The sequence below is a fragment of the Phoxinus phoxinus genome (genome assembly GCF_949152265.1).
Source record: "Phoxinus phoxinus genome assembly, chromosome: 5".
NCBI lineage: Eukaryota > Metazoa > Chordata > Actinopteri > Cypriniformes > Leuciscidae > Phoxinus > Phoxinus phoxinus.
This window is the reverse complement of record NC_136880.1, coordinates 4777946-4793259: the sequence shown is the minus strand read 5'-3', so window position 1 is coordinate 4793259 and position 15314 is coordinate 4777946. Positions and strand designations below refer to the sequence as shown.

At 39.0% G+C, this 15314-nt stretch overlaps 1 protein-coding gene and 1 long non-coding RNA gene across 2 annotated transcripts; both read right to left on the bottom strand.

The window, feature by feature from the left end:
- Positions 1–2773: 2773 nt before the first annotated feature.
- On the bottom strand, positions 2774–4640 carry LOC306999595 (nuclear apoptosis-inducing factor 1-like). The gene is made up of 3 exons (XM_079614421.1): positions 3692–4640; positions 3373–3505; positions 2774–3218 (listed from the first exon to the last, which is right to left on the bottom strand). The coding sequence occupies exons 1-3, from the start codon at positions 3972–3974 to the stop codon at positions 3065–3067; spliced, it is 570 nt and encodes a 189-aa protein (XP_079470547.1). The 5' UTR covers positions 3975–4640; the 3' UTR covers positions 2774–3064.
- Positions 4641–4646: 6 nt separating this feature from the next.
- LOC306999597 lies at positions 4647–6395 on the bottom strand. The gene is made up of 4 exons (XR_013797879.1): positions 6262–6395; positions 6146–6187; positions 4992–5340; positions 4647–4897 (listed from the first exon to the last, which is right to left on the bottom strand). It is a non-coding gene; the product is annotated as an uncharacterized lncRNA (long non-coding RNA).
- Between the last annotated feature and the right edge of the window lie 8919 nt (positions 6396–15314).

Sequence of the window (15314 nt, the reverse complement as noted above, 5' to 3'; positions counted from 1 at the left end):
GCTATCCTAGCCCTGCTCAGAGATAACAACTCCATTATGGATTATCACACCACTGTTATGCACTTTGTCCAGTGGTGTGAGGATAACTATCTGAACCTAAATATTAGCAAGACAAAAGAGCTGATAGTCAACCCCTTGTTACCACAGTGTCCTGTTGTTATCCATAATCAGAGAGTCGAAATAGTGGATAGTTTCAAATATCTGGGAGTAACAATAGATAACAACCTTTCCTTTGATCAGCACATCACGGACATACATAAGAGAAGTCATCAAAGAATGTCAGTTATTCGAAAGCTCAAAGGACTAAATGTTACTCCTCGTTTGCTACTGCTACTTTATCAAAGCATTATTCAGCCAATCTTATTGTACTGTTCTGTCTGTTTTTTCAATTTGCTTTCAGTCAAAAACCGGACCAAACTAACAAAGGTGTCTAATATTGCTTCAAAAGTTATAGGTCTTCCAACACTTAACCTTACAGAACTCAATAACAGAGCTATCACACGCATTGCAACTTCAATAGAACAAGACTCCACACATCCACTGAATGAGTTTTTAACCCTACTGCCATCAAGGCGTAAGTACAGGACCCTGAGGTGCAGGAAGGCTCGGTTTGGAAGAAGTCTGATTCCCGCAGTCATCACATGCCTCAATAACCGCCGTCGCTGAGTGTTATCCTTTATTTTTTATTTTATTTTTATTATTATTATGGTATTATGTTCATTTGTATTATATTGTGTATGCTGTGTGTCAAACAAGTGCAGTACTGTGGAAAAGAATTTCCCCATGGGGGACAATAAAGTTAAAGTATTAAAGTATTAAAGTATCCCTGTAAGTCATGGCTCCTTACACCTTACCTCCGGTCCACAAGTGAAAATTACAATAGACCACAGTTAAATTACAATAGGTAAGTGCACACTGCACATGTTGACCACAATGTCAAAGCTTATTACAAATTATAGTGGTGGCTCTTGGTGTTGTTGGTTAAATCAATAATGTTTACTGTTCCTTGGTGCATGTTTCAGAGCACACAAGAAGACACGCAGTGTGGTGGAAAGGGGGATTGGACAGCTAAAGCGACGTTTCCATGTTTTACATGGTGAAATCCGCCTTACTCCAGAGAAGACGAGTAAAGTGATCACTGTGTGTGCGCTTCTTCACAACCTGTGTCGGCAAAGGAACATACCCAGGGTACCCCCAGGATCCTCCAGCTTAAATTCAAGGCTTTTTAAGACCTTTTTAATACCATTTCAAATGAAATTCAATGCCAACTTCGTACCGATTCCAACATAAGTATGAGGGGAAAATGTCAAATCTGTATAAATTTTAAACCCTAGAAAATAATTATGTACATGTAGCCTACTTGAATTAAATAAAACATTTTATTTAAATGATCAGTCATATTAAATACATACGCAACACTGTTGTAGTGAGCACGTGTGTGTAGGCCAGTGTTAATTTTGGCAGCCATTCTTGATTCAGTCTTAGTCTTCATCTTCAGACGAAAATGCTTATTAATGCAAACTTTTAGTCATTACTTTTAGTCAAACTGCAGTTACTTTAGGTAGCTATTTTATATGTAGTCTTTAGACAGAAAATGTCATAATTATTCTCTCTAGGCCATTCAATTAAGCTTATGAGAAATTGACACTGCACTCTTTAGCAGTAGCACTTGTGCAATTCTACACATCCCTTTTCCTAAGTTCCGTGGTTCTCCTATGTTTTTGAGTGCCGTACCCCCTGGTACCCCCTCTCTTCCACTTAGACTGCAGTCACACCTTTTCCATTAAGGGACAATATTTGCCCCCTTTAATACATTTTTCCATTAAATTTTTTACCTTTATAATACCTTTTAAACATAAATAATGCTTTAAATAAAACAATGTTCAATAAATATGCAATGTTAAAAAACGTTTAATATTAATAAAAATAGTATATTAAAATAGCCAGTAGGTGGCGGTAACTCACGGTCTTTATGAGCGAGTCATCGAGTCGTTCATTCATTGAATCTCACGATTCGTTCAAAGCCACAGATTTCGTTGCAAAATAGAGCAATGAGCCTGACTATACTGTTTTATGCAGTAAATCACTTAATGTTATCCTTTTGTTGTTTTTTAACTGTTGTATAAAATCAATGTCACATTTGAAATCGTGTGGATATTCGGGAAACATTGCATTCTTGCTCGTATAATATGATCTACATTAAAAACACTTTTGATCGCAGATTTAGTCGCACAAACAGCGCAAGCGGCTCGTGACAGAACACAGACCGACTGAATGACACTTTAATTTAAGTAGAAAATCTCAAATAAAGATCGCTGAACTCCAGCTTGTCTGTGTTTTCAGATAATCCGCGCTTCTTCAGCAGTAGAGCGCGTGCGCGCGCATGGTTGCCAGATACTATTGAAAAGACCGTGTAGAAAATATGTTCTTTTAACAGAAAAGCTCTGATTTGGGGTTTGAATGAATAGTATCTGGCAACCATGCGCGCGCGCTCTACACTGCTGAAGAAGCGCGGATGAAGGTGCACTCAACGCTGCATGAATTTTTAATTAGCCTACATTAGTAACAGTTAATTTTGTTACGGTATGAACTTAATCGTAGGAAAAGCAAAAAAATATAAGACCTTTGTAACGAAATTCAAGACTTTGTTTACCAAATTCAAGGCTTTTAAGGCCTTAATTTGAGATGATCAAATTTAAGACTTTTTCAATGCTTTTAAGACCCCGCGGGTACCCTGATACCACAGACAGGAGATGATGATGAGTTTGACGATGATGATGATGATGATGATGATGATGATGGTGATGACAATGAACACAACCAATTTGTTGATGAAGTGGAACAATGTGGACTGGCATTCAGGGATCACTTTGTCCATACACACTTTGGGTAAATAATCACACATGCACAAATGAGTAAAGACACATTTTTGCTCAATTTAAGTGTGTTTATTCCCTTTGCATTTTTGCAATCTTTAGAGTGTAATATTCAGACTTTAATTGTATTAGCTTCTCTTTTGCATCAAGGACCCTTTTCTGCCTTCTTAACACACGCATTTCCATTTTCATCTTCTTTTCTTCCAGGGGTGATGGCCTTGCACCAGCAGCAGGACTGAGGGGAGAGGCAGGTGATGGGATTGTGGAAGAGGTGCAGGAAGAGGAAGAGGTGCAGGAAGAGGATGATGACTTCCACCTGAAGGACCTGGGATTCCATTTGGCCTGTAAAATTGTACAAATTGTATAAATTGTAGCCTGTAAAAAATTCTTATAATTTGTGAACACAGTTTTTTGTGTGGGTGGGTGGTTTGCACATAATGATATTGTATGTCCTTCATTAAATATCACCAAAAATGTACAAGTAAACATAGCCTACCCCTCTATTTCCATTAGCATCTGCATTGCCGGATCAGTTGCACCCTCAATGCCCGTTATGCTGGTGTCTGACCCAATGACACTATACACCACCGATGCAATGTGGCTCAGTGGCTTAGGTGCTGATCCTCCTCCTTAACACATACATGGAAAGTTTCACCAACTCAAAAGCATTGCCTATAATACTTAAAAGAACACTTTAATGTAAGCATATTGTTTATGACATTTGTTTCATAATTCATTACATTCATGACAAGCAGGAACTTTTTAGAATTACATGAAACAATAATGATATTATAAATTTTATATTATAGGCCCACCTGTTGCCGTGCTTGCCCGTTTAAAGGCTGCAATCTCAATCCTCGACTGTGATTGTAGCGCATACCACCGCCTCTCGCAGTCGTCCGGGGTCCGCGACACAAGTGGGAATGCTGCATTGATCTGCAAACAAATCCTCTCCCATGTCTCACGCTTAGTTTTGCTTGATATCCCAGTCCTGAATTTCCCTTTTATTATGTTTTTTTTTTCCAGCACCAACTGGGCCAGCAGCAGTAACTGATCCTGCGTCCAGTTGGGCTTTCTTTTCCGTTTTGGCGAGTTCATAATCCACCGTCATTCAACTATTACATTACTTCAATAGGAGCAACATTTCCTTGCTTTAAGTAGTCTATTTAGCCTAATAGGATGTCAATTAACCAAGCAAGTGTTAATGCAAGTGTCGTTTTTCATTATTAGGCAAGTGGCGGTTTTCATTAGGGTATTAGGCTACCTTGATTTAATTTAATTTAATTCACAACTTTTCTCTCTCTCTCTCTCTCTCTCTCTCTCTCTCTCTCTCTCTCTCTCTCTCTCTCTCTCTCTCTCTCTCTCTCTCTGCCTTTTTAGAATTGCACTTCACTGGGGCCTGCACAAACATGTCATTATATATGCATTTCGATGACATTATTATTATTATTTTGTGTAGGACACAGACATATTTAGATGTCGTAATTCCATGATTTGGTGCGTCTGTGTTATGTTCCGCATGATGGCCCTGTCATCTAACAACCAATCACCGTGATCATTGCGAGGAAGCTCGTGCATGAGAATTGACGTCATCCATAGCAACGAAGACTCACTCTTAGTTTAGGAGTTGTCATTTTTCCTTACTAAGAGTAGGTCTGAAAGGCGTTGTGAATAACTTTTAAGAGAACACTCCTAGCTAAAATCTTTTAGTGCGATTTAGGAGTACTCCTAGTGGTAAGATAAAATTCTTTGTGAATACGGCCCCTGATCTGTTTACTTATCTGAATTCTTACTTATCTGAATTTATCTCGCGCGCGTGTACGTCACTCATTGTTTACACCAGAACCTATGCACAGAACAGAGATTGTAGGTAGCCAACATAACGTCTGGAGGAGGATGGATATTTATCACGGATAGCTTTCACCACACAAGAGGGTAAAACTTTTCTATTTCTTCTGCCCAGATATTCCCCCTTCACCATCCACTCCAAAACCACACGATACGCCACCAATCTACACTGTCTGAAATATAATGGAGTTATTGTAAATAATTAATTGGTTTATAATGCACTCTATAATCGTTGCGATAATAAAAAAAATACAACACAATACTCACTCTATTGACAGCGTGCCATTGGGTCCCTCTGGCCTTGGATGTCGCCTCCAGTTTATACGTGGCAAACTAAACACAACGTGCAAAACGCTGCGGCTCAACAGCGGAGAAAACTCAGGATCTTCAGTCAGGCAGGTGTATGATGAAATACTGTCAATGTCCTCGTCGTCGTGGTCTTGTAGTTGAGGCATTGCTATGTTCCATTCGTGACAACATATGCTCTCCACTTCTGTTGGCATCTCACAACACTTGCTACAAGAACACCACCAATTTTGCAGAGATCTCTGTCTCTCTGAGGCTTGAAGATCTGCTGCTGCAGCGGATGCTTCCTCCATCGCTCTGAGTTCTTGATCTGTATATTTGGTTCAAATAAATACGGTTGTGAAAAAAATTCAACGTTGTCTGTTGATTTTTCAAAATAGTCTTCCATTGCGATTTCTTGCACGTCTAAATAAGTTTAGCTCTTCACAGTGAAAGGTAACACTGCCGAAATCTCTGTGTAAACAATGAGTGACGTACACGCGCGAGAGACCACTTCCGGAGCCTTGCGGCACTTTACAGCGCTTGCGCAGACTAAGTAAACAGATCAGATGGACGTGGTTGTGTAAAAGAGATAAAAACGATATAAATACTGTTCGTTTTATCACACAAACCGCTTGTTTCGTGTCTTAGGCCATCAATGTGCACTTACGATGGGTAATTTTTTAATTTGGACTTTTCTCTGCATGCTATTAGAGACAAACGCATGCTTGAGCTTCCGTTTTCCATAACTGACAATTGCATTAATTAATGTTTATATGAACGAAAGAGTTATGGTTTTGTAACTACATGAGGGTAATCAATGACATAATTTTCATTTTTGGGTGAACTAACCCTTTAACCCTTACAGTTGGGGGGGATCTGGTGGCTCTGTTATGCTGTAAGGGCATTATGTGAATTCACATGTAGAATTTGTATTAACTAACGTTTACAAAAGATGAACAAAAACAGTAACAAATGTATTTGTCATGGTTAGTTAATACATTAACTAATGTTTATTAAATGAACCTTATTGTAAAGTGTTACCAAAATTATAATGTGAAAAATATCTATAAAGTATGAAATATAAAAAAAGAATGAAAAATATCTTAAGCTAAATAAATATAATTCCCACTTGCCTGTTGTTTTTTAATAAGAAGGTGCACGTTTGCATCGATAACCTGCATTGAAAAACAGAAACACATTTAGATTTTCTCTTTTGATACATTTTCAACACTGCAGTTTGGTTTCTTACGTCATCAGTCAGCCACTCAGTCCCATGCAGTGTACGGAGAGATGAATCATACAGTTTATATGGTCCAACAACGGCTTCCACCTGGCCACAATCTTTTGCTGCCCTCAGCCTTCTAACTGTAAACACAACGTGAATGTTAAATCACTTACATATATGACTGATATATAGATATTGCCATATAACCAGAAGTACATGGACACCTAAAAGGCATTTTAGTTTACTTTTAAACCCATGACTATCTATATGGAGTTGATCCAACCAAATTGGATGCACACAATTCTCTAGAAATGTCAATCCATTCTGTAGCATCAGGATTTTTTCTTATTAATGCAATGATGCCTGGCCAAATCCATCAATGGTATCCACATACTTTTGTCAATATAGTGTATTTGAGAACCAGTGACCAACAGGTCAGAAGAGCCTAAAGGCCAACATGAACAGTTTGAACAGACCAAACCCTTTCAAGCAAACAATAAACTTGGTTAGGCCAAACAAATGACCAATGGATCAAACTTGCTAATATAAAACTCAGTAACTACAACCTCTTTCTTCTCAGGGCTCGCAGAATTTCTAAATCGCTGGTAGCCATTCGGGCAGGCACCCTTCAGATTTTGGTAGCCCGAAATGAATTTTACTAGCCCACATAAAAAGACAATTTTTAATGTAGAAAATTGGTTAGGAGTCAAAACATGAATCAAAAACTTTTTTCAAAACACAAATATCAACAATTGGATATAAAATAATCAAATTAGAATCATCAATACAAATATAGATCTGGTTCAGCATCACTCTTTTTCTCTTTGTTTTTCTCTTGCTCTGGCTCTTCCTGTATAGGCTTTTCATTTTTGTCTGTCAATGACGAAAGTAAACTTGGGGTCAGCTGATAGGTTGATTTATGAATCATTTTCTCAGACACGTTCATTTACAGAAAGCTACTAGGAAAGCTAGGTAGCCTAACTAAGTTTATTACATTTATTCACAATATGTACACATTCATTATTGATCTTAATACAGGGCCGTAGACAGGGCTTTATAATCAAATGGGTCCTAAATGTAAGGTTGGTAGGGGGTTCAAATTTTTTATTTCTCTGATATGTGCATTTCAAGACGTTTTTGTCAATACCTACTCTCACTTCTTATCCATCACTCTTTCTTTTTCTCTGTCTCCTCATCTTGCCCTGTATCTTCCCCTCCTAAAGCTGAACTTTTTTTAATTTACTGAATGCTACAAATTGTACTATATTAATTCTCAACATGTACACATTCGTTATTAATATTGTGCCTAACAAGATGAAAACGGCTTTGTTTCTCGTCCCCTCACAATGACAGTAAACGAATTACATTCCACGGGTCACGTTACAAAGGCCTATTTTCAGAATTGTTCAAAATGGCGAAATTAGACACGTAAATTCGTTTGCCTGATAATTTGTCATTTGTTTAACATTTATGACCTAAAAAAAAAAAAGTCAAATGTGAAATATTTAGTTTAGCTACTTACATTATCGCACTTGACCATAAACTGAAGCGTCGAGTCGCTCTGCTCAAATTCGCGCTCAGCAGCTTCTGTGAATATAAATCCCGCCTACTTTGATTTGATTGGTAATCTCTAATATTCTGACATTGACGAGCAGTGACAGACCAATGAGGCTCAGATACACACACACACACACACCCTGTTCTCTGTTTCTGACGTGCGCTCTGTTCGGCGCCACTGCGGATTGAAGAGGAAGAACGCGCTGAATCTGATTATAACAAGACTGAAGCGGTAAAATCAGGCTCAATTCTTCCTCCTTTCCTTCCCTGCCTCCTCATGTTGAATGGAAGCACCAACACCATACACAGTATTTTTGTACTTCTTTTGTACTCTTTTTGCATAAGCCTGCTTCTGTTTTTCCTGAGACTTTGAGATGGTTTCGACTGTTGTTTCTTTTGTAGTCTCCATGTACTTTTTTTACTTTTTTCCATCCAGAAATGTACTGTAAGTTTTGTCCTCAGGAAGAATTATGTTGGAAAGCTGAAATGAATAATAATATGTTAATAACCAAACTGTTTTGGTCTGTAAATATATCTACCAATTCAGATGCAGCTTCTGAAGAAAAGAAGAAGAAAAAACACTTGGCAGTTGTAGCCTAAAAGTTTGTGTAATAAGTTCTGTTGAATCAAATAAAATATTTCTTTCTGAAGCTACTTTTTTAAATGTCTATTTGATGTTTTTCTCATTTAACTTTAAATTATATTGTTTGGGGTAATTTCTCAGTCAAATTTGATGTGCGATTAAATAGATAAATCGGCACATCATATAATTAATTCGATTTTTTAAAAATGCAATCGCTTGACAGCCCTAATATATTAGGGCTGTCAAGCGATTGCATTTAAAATATATATATATATATATATTTATCTCTTTAAGAAAATGCAATTACAATTATTTTAAGAATTTGCAGAAACTTGCCTCTTTAGATTGTCATTTGTTTTCTCGTCCAGGCCATTGTTTTGTAGGTGATCGGTAGCTGTGACACTTCTTTCAATCGACAACATATGACAGAGGCTGTTGTTGAGGTGAAACATAAAACAGTTATAGTAAAATTAAATAAAAAAAACAAGCAAAGGGGACTAATAACAATACAACAATAGTATTTGAAATATGCACATACTTTGTTCACAAATTCTCTTCCCTGGTCAGAGAGGAATCTTTTGGGACACCCATATGTATATATAACAGAGCAAATATGGCGTCCCACTTCTGCTGCTAATTTGCTCTTTAATGGGAAAGCCTCAACCCATTTTGTGAAGTAGTCTGTGGCTGTCAGCTACAATGACTGATTCATTACTGTGTCCAGTAGTAGTACTGGACTTACTCTGTGGCTTTTGCCCTCCCCCTCATTCTGAAGAAACTGGAATTTAAAAGACAAGGCACTGTCTAACTATAATATTTGCTTAAACACAGTAAAATACATAGAGGCAATACATGTGAACATTTTAGTATAAAGAACGTTTTAAAGTCAAGCAACTTTCACTGTCATCTTGTGGACTTTCCAGCTCAGCCAGGCCCATGTCAGTTTCATCCAAAGGGTGTGTGCTTTTCATGACCTTTTCTTTAATAAGGGCAGCCTCAAGGTCCTTCTTGATCTTGGCCTGGATAAAGAAAATAAAAAACACTGATTCCCTCTTTCCGGGAATCAATAGTACACCAAGTATGAGATTTTAAATTTTCCAATAATACTTACTGGCCTGCACAACTCCATTCTTAAGTTTTTGGCATCTAGAAATGCACTTCTCTACATTCGTTGCCCTCTTTTAGCAGTGCTCCATAAGTCTTTTCCTACCTACCAACAACCCAAAGAAACAACATGCACAAACCTCCAAACAGCAGTACTTTAGCTGCAATCGTCTTTGGTCCTTTTGTACCAGGAAAGTTGATTTCAACCCAGCCATCCTCAGGCCGGCTGGTCATCTGGGCCAACTGACCCATTCTCTTATCTTTGATAACAGAAATGTTGTAGACTTTAACACTTCAATCATTCATATAAAATAGGGCAAATTGGAATTTCTCCATCAGAAGCAGCATTTCTATTACAGATTTGCGCAAAACTTTTGTGATTTTTTTCTAAATACAAAACTATTGCGAAATGACGGCGTTTCCCATTAACCGATGTTATGCGACTAAAACGTAATTTTTTCCTCTCGCGATAAGTCATTTAAAAAATCATGGCAATGGACGTTGGTAGGTTTATATATCGCAGCCACCACACTAGACATTATTACTATTAACGGAAGGAGACGTAGGCGTGTTATCCAAGCATTAATGGCAAGGAAAGACCCTTATACTGTGAGCGGCACATATGAGGAGTTTCTCCCTAATTTCTGCTTCAAGCTCTTGATTGTGGCATTTATTTGAGGTTTAGAATCCAGTATTCCTGTAATTCTTTTGTCTTTTATGAATTTAATAAACAACTCTATCTCGTATTCTGTCCGAACACACCACGCCTTCTACGTCAGGTGACTGTAAATGCGCAAAAACTAAAATATAAGAAGAAATAGAAATATTTATTTTTCGAATTGCCTGAAAAACCTCCTCATGCAAGCATAAAACCTTTTTGCGATAAATGGGAGTTTTTGCGAAAATTACGCGTTTCAATTGAGCGTATTTTCAATTCGCAATTTGAACGGTAATGGAACGCGGCTAGTAAAAGGAGTTGTACTATAAGTTTGAACATGCAACAAGTAATACAACCACAACACTTGGTTGTGGTTGTCTTGGACACAACAAAAGTGAATTATTTAATCGTAATTAGTTAGATGATAAAAGCTTCCTATTGGCTTGGACAAATTAAATGGGGCAGAAAGATCATTAGTCAATTTTGTCTATTATTTATTTTGTAATAATGAGTTCACATGAAAAGGGAAACCCTGAGGACTCATGGGATCATAGCATACAAATGAAGCATCAGAACAATATACTGTCAGGATTCAGAATGAACGGGGAGTGATATTTATTGACAAAGACAAAACACAGGCAGGAACAGTCCAAACAATAGGGCAGGGCACACAACTGGAGAACAGGCTGGTCAGGGATGAGACAACTCCAGGCTCTTTGGCAACAGTGGAAACTTGACAGCAGCTCAAGGAACTATAGGCTTGGCATCGGTGAGATGAAACAGCACTAGGCACTAGAGTGGCTTGTCAGGACAGGAGTATCGATGAACAAGGAGGAACAGGATGCAGGGCAGGGCAGCAACCAACACACAACAAGAGATAACAGACAAAAAAACCCTAACAACTATGACTAGGAAAAACAAAATAACTGGAGGTAGCAAAGGAGAAAATAAGGTAAATAAAATACATAATTTCTCAAAATAAGTAACTGGTACTACGTCTCATTTAGAGTAGCTGTTTTTCTAATTAGGATTTATTTATTTATTTGCTGGGGCACAGTCTCAGGGAGGGCTGGCACATTTAAATACATGTAAACAGCGACCCAGTATAAATAGCCCTACATTGGGGGTAATAATACTGTATATTATTGATAACGAAACGTATTATTCTGTGTGAAAAGGAATTCAAAGTAAGTACCGTAAAACTTCAAATAATCGCCCGGGTTTTATTTTCCCAAATCGCCGAACTGCATCGGCTTGTACCGGTATTTGAGACAGCCGTCTTTATGAGACAGGCCTTTCATTTAGTGTGGAGATGTTCATTGAGTGTAGGCCTAGAGATAACGATCCAAATAGCATATGCTGGTAGACGGAAAGCATGACGGGAGGAGATTACCACATAATAATATATGTCATTTGAAAGCTTAAAATCTCTAGTTTTCATTTGTGGTGACTGATTTTTAAAATACATTACAGAGAAGACGTAATTTATCAATTTGCAACAAGAATATTTTCATACTCCTAAGGCGTGTTCAGACCTTTATTTTGAAATAGTGATGAACATGAAAAATCATGAAAGAATGGTAGAAACCTCAGTTTGTTTTCATGCCAAGAGTTCAAAAGATAGCATCCATTCAATTGTTTTAGAAAAAAAGGTCTGAAAATGTTTTAAATATAAATAAAAAAATTATAGATTTACAATTTGTGATTCACCATTCGTGGCAGCAAGCTATAATGCACATACGTGTTCTTTTTGTGTTTCTTAGAGGTTGAATTCATTAAAAAAATCTGCCAAACTTCCAATACTACTTCTGAATAGGATTTCTACTTCATAAATTGTATGAAAATTGTAAAAATAATGGTTCAGATCCCTCAAACAACATATGGAAATGGAGGCGCCCTTATATGGGCAGTAATGTCAACTAGTGAAAAAGTTTGGTACTGCGCCCAAACAAAATCTCACTGAAAGCTTATTTTTTGAGATATCAACCTAAAATTTTAAACACAACTTGTTCAGATTTTTGCCTTTTATTTTTTTTTTGCATTTTTAGAGTCCTCCAGGTTTTGAAAATATATATTTTATATAAAATATGAATAATTACATTTTTAACGTTGTACATTTTCATAAACTCAAACTTCTATAACTTTTTTTCTGTTTAACTTTCTTAATTTATTTCTCTTCTACAAAAATCTGCCAAATGTCTTCTTAAAAACAAGACCAATCTTACATCTATACTCCAAAGCATTCTTGAATTACAACCATTTAAGTTCGGAATGTGCATTTTCATGTATATTCAAAAAAAGGGGGGCGCTTGATAAGGGGTTAAAACTCGAGTGAGACTGGTAGCTGATGCGGTGCTTACGGTGTATGCTACTGTAGTAGAAGCAGTCGACGGAGGACAGCAAGCTGGACGATTGAATGCCCCTGATGAAGCGGGAAGTGCTCACTGTAAGTCTAATAAGATAATTGCGTGGTTTATGTGAAAACACGATTTGATGCCAAAAATACGTATGGCCTTACTCTTATAAATACTCATTTGATTCTAGGAAGTACCTAGCTAACGTTAGCGTTGTGATTATAGTCAGCAACCTTGTCATTATGTTGTAATTTTAGAGTTTCACATTATTCTCTTCCTGTTTTAAAAATGCAGTAAAATAGCATTAGTCCGTTTGTTCAAGGATGTATTGTTAACTGCTGTATTTGCTTCAGCTTTTGAAAGATGCAGCGGGACCGTCACGGAGGGATGCACCCACAGTCAGCCATGCAGTGCATGTTGACCTAGAACCAGAGGTAGACCCAGAACCAGAGGCCTATTACCCACCAGCATCTGTCCATCACAGTGGCTCACAGTGTAACATTAGACCTTTGCGACGTTCAGCAGGTAGGATATAATTGGTCTTATAGCTGAAGTTGACTTGTCACTGTGGCGCTATTTAACGCAGAGTGGGGACTTGCTAGTTGGCGAACTCACTCTAGAGGGTGTAACCTGGGCTGAAATATTGGTTTGGTTGTGTCTTTTTATAATGGAAGGCCTTCATTCAATCACAGCTGCTCAGGTAAGGCCGAAGTTAAGTAACACCAAAAGTCAAGACCACTTCAACCCCTCTGCCCAGTCCTGTTTAAAGTGATGATGAGACCAGCTCTTTCATAAACAGCGCCAATGATATGTCATGGATGCCAGTGGAGGAGGAGAAGATGATGAGTGACTCATCACTGCCACAGGAGTCTAAGTAAGGCAAGTAGACTACTTTGGTTTTAGATTTTGACTGTCAAGAATTTCTGTTGTGGTTCGAAGGTTCTGTGAATGTGTGCTTTGTTTAAGTATATGTGTTGGGCATTTTTGCCTTTATTGTGATAGGACAGTTAGAGAATAACAGGAATGGGTTTGTTTTTCAGCATGGCTGATAAGTTTATTGTCTGTGAAAGCCAGTTGATGTCCCTATTCACAATTTGCCCTGCATGTTGTGGGGAAAGCAAGGGTATCATGAACCAGAAGGAGGGAACTTTTATCGAAATAAAGCAAGTAAGATGATGTTTGTAAATTCCACTATTTATACAATTTAAATAAACCGTATAGTTTTTAGTGAAATTGAGTTATATATTTCAAGGTGTAATTGTGACTCCTAACATAGTTTTTTTTTTTTTTTTGCATTCTATACATCTAGGTGTCACGATACACACACGAGTAAAGGTAAGTTCGAAGAGCAGTATTTATTGGGTAATCCGTACTCACAACTAGTCCAGGCAAGGGTCAAATATCCGGTAAGGCAATCCAAAACACAAGAAACAAACATGAACAGGGCAGATACAAACTTCGGAAGTGCTTTGACATAAAACAAGGACTCCGTAACAAACACTAGAACAGACAGGGTATATATACACAAACACTAACAAGGTGACGGGAGACAGCTGTGTGCAATGAAACAATGAGTGACAGAACAGGATGATGGGAAATGTAGTTAAAACATGTAGGACACCGTGGGGGAAGAGGACCTCTAGTGGTTACCCAGGAACACACAAACCAGACACTGTGACATAACCCCCCCTCTACGGAACGGCTACCAGACGCTCCAAGACACAACTACACAACAAAACAAGAGTCCAGGAGGGAGGTGGAACGGTGGAGGATCAGGGCGAGGGATGGGGGGCCAGGTCCATGAAGGGGAACAGGAACAGGGGGTGACGGCTCAGCCGGCGGCCAGGGCGAAGTAGACAACCCATCAGGAGGCCAGGGCGATCCCGGAAGCTTGAGCGGAGCAAGCAGGGCAGGCATCAGGAGTGGAGCCAGAAGTGCGAGCAGCTTGGGCGGGGCTGGCAGGGCGGGCTGCTCGGAGGGGACGGCCTCCGGGATGACAGCGGGCTGTTCCACTGGGGAGGCAGGAAGTCCTCCTCCTCCGCCGTCTTTGATGGCAAAGTGCAGGCTCTGGGCTGGACGGAACCAGCGGTGAAGGGAGCTCTGGTTTGGGCATCACCAGCCAAGGGTCAAAGGGAGACCGAAGCGGAGAGTGGTGTTGGGGCTCACATCTAGCCCCTCCTCTCCCGCGACCTCCACTGATCCCAGAAAACCTGGCCAGACGAGTTCCCTCAAATGATTGTCCATGTCTGATGGAAGGGGACTCTGGGGAATTGACCGTCATGGCCTCCTCAGTCTGACGGGCACCCAGCGCGAAACACTGAAAAATGTTCAAACGCGGTTCCGTCTCTCTGGCTCGAGAAGACCATGCTGGGTTCCTTTCCTCCCAGTAAGGGGAAGGATATGGAAACCCGTACTGCTGGATCTTAACATTGTGACGGAGTCCTTCTGTCACGATACACACACGGGTAAAGGTAAGTTCCAAGAGCAGTATTTATTGGGTAATCCGTTCTCACAACTAGTCCAGGCAAGGGTCATATATCCAGTAAGGCAATCCAAAACACAAGAAACAAACATGAACAGGGCAGATACAAACTTCAGAAGTGCTGTGACATTAAACAAGGACTCCGTAACAAATACTAGAATAGACAGGGTATATATACACAAACACTAACAAGGTGACGGGAGACAGCTGTGTGCAATGAAAGAATGAGTGACAGAACAGGATGATGGGAAATGTAGTTAACACATGTAGGACACCGTGGGGGAAGAGGACCTCTAGTGGTTACCCAGGAACACACAAACTAGACACTGTGACACTAGG

Bases quoted from the DNA above. Each gene is read 5' to 3' on its own strand.
- LOC306999595 (XM_079614421.1), bottom strand. From the start codon at position 3,974: ATGAACTCGCCAAAACGGAAAAGAAAGCCCAACTGGACGCAGGATCAG. The intron at 3,506-3,691 runs GTGGGCCTATAA...GTATGTGTTAAG, and splicing joins ACGGGCAAGCACGGCAACAG to GAGGAGGATCAGCACCTAAG. The intron at 3,219-3,372 runs GTAGGCTATGTT...ACAATTTTACAG, and splicing joins ATGCTAATGGAAATAGAGGG to GCCAAATGGAATCCCAGGTC.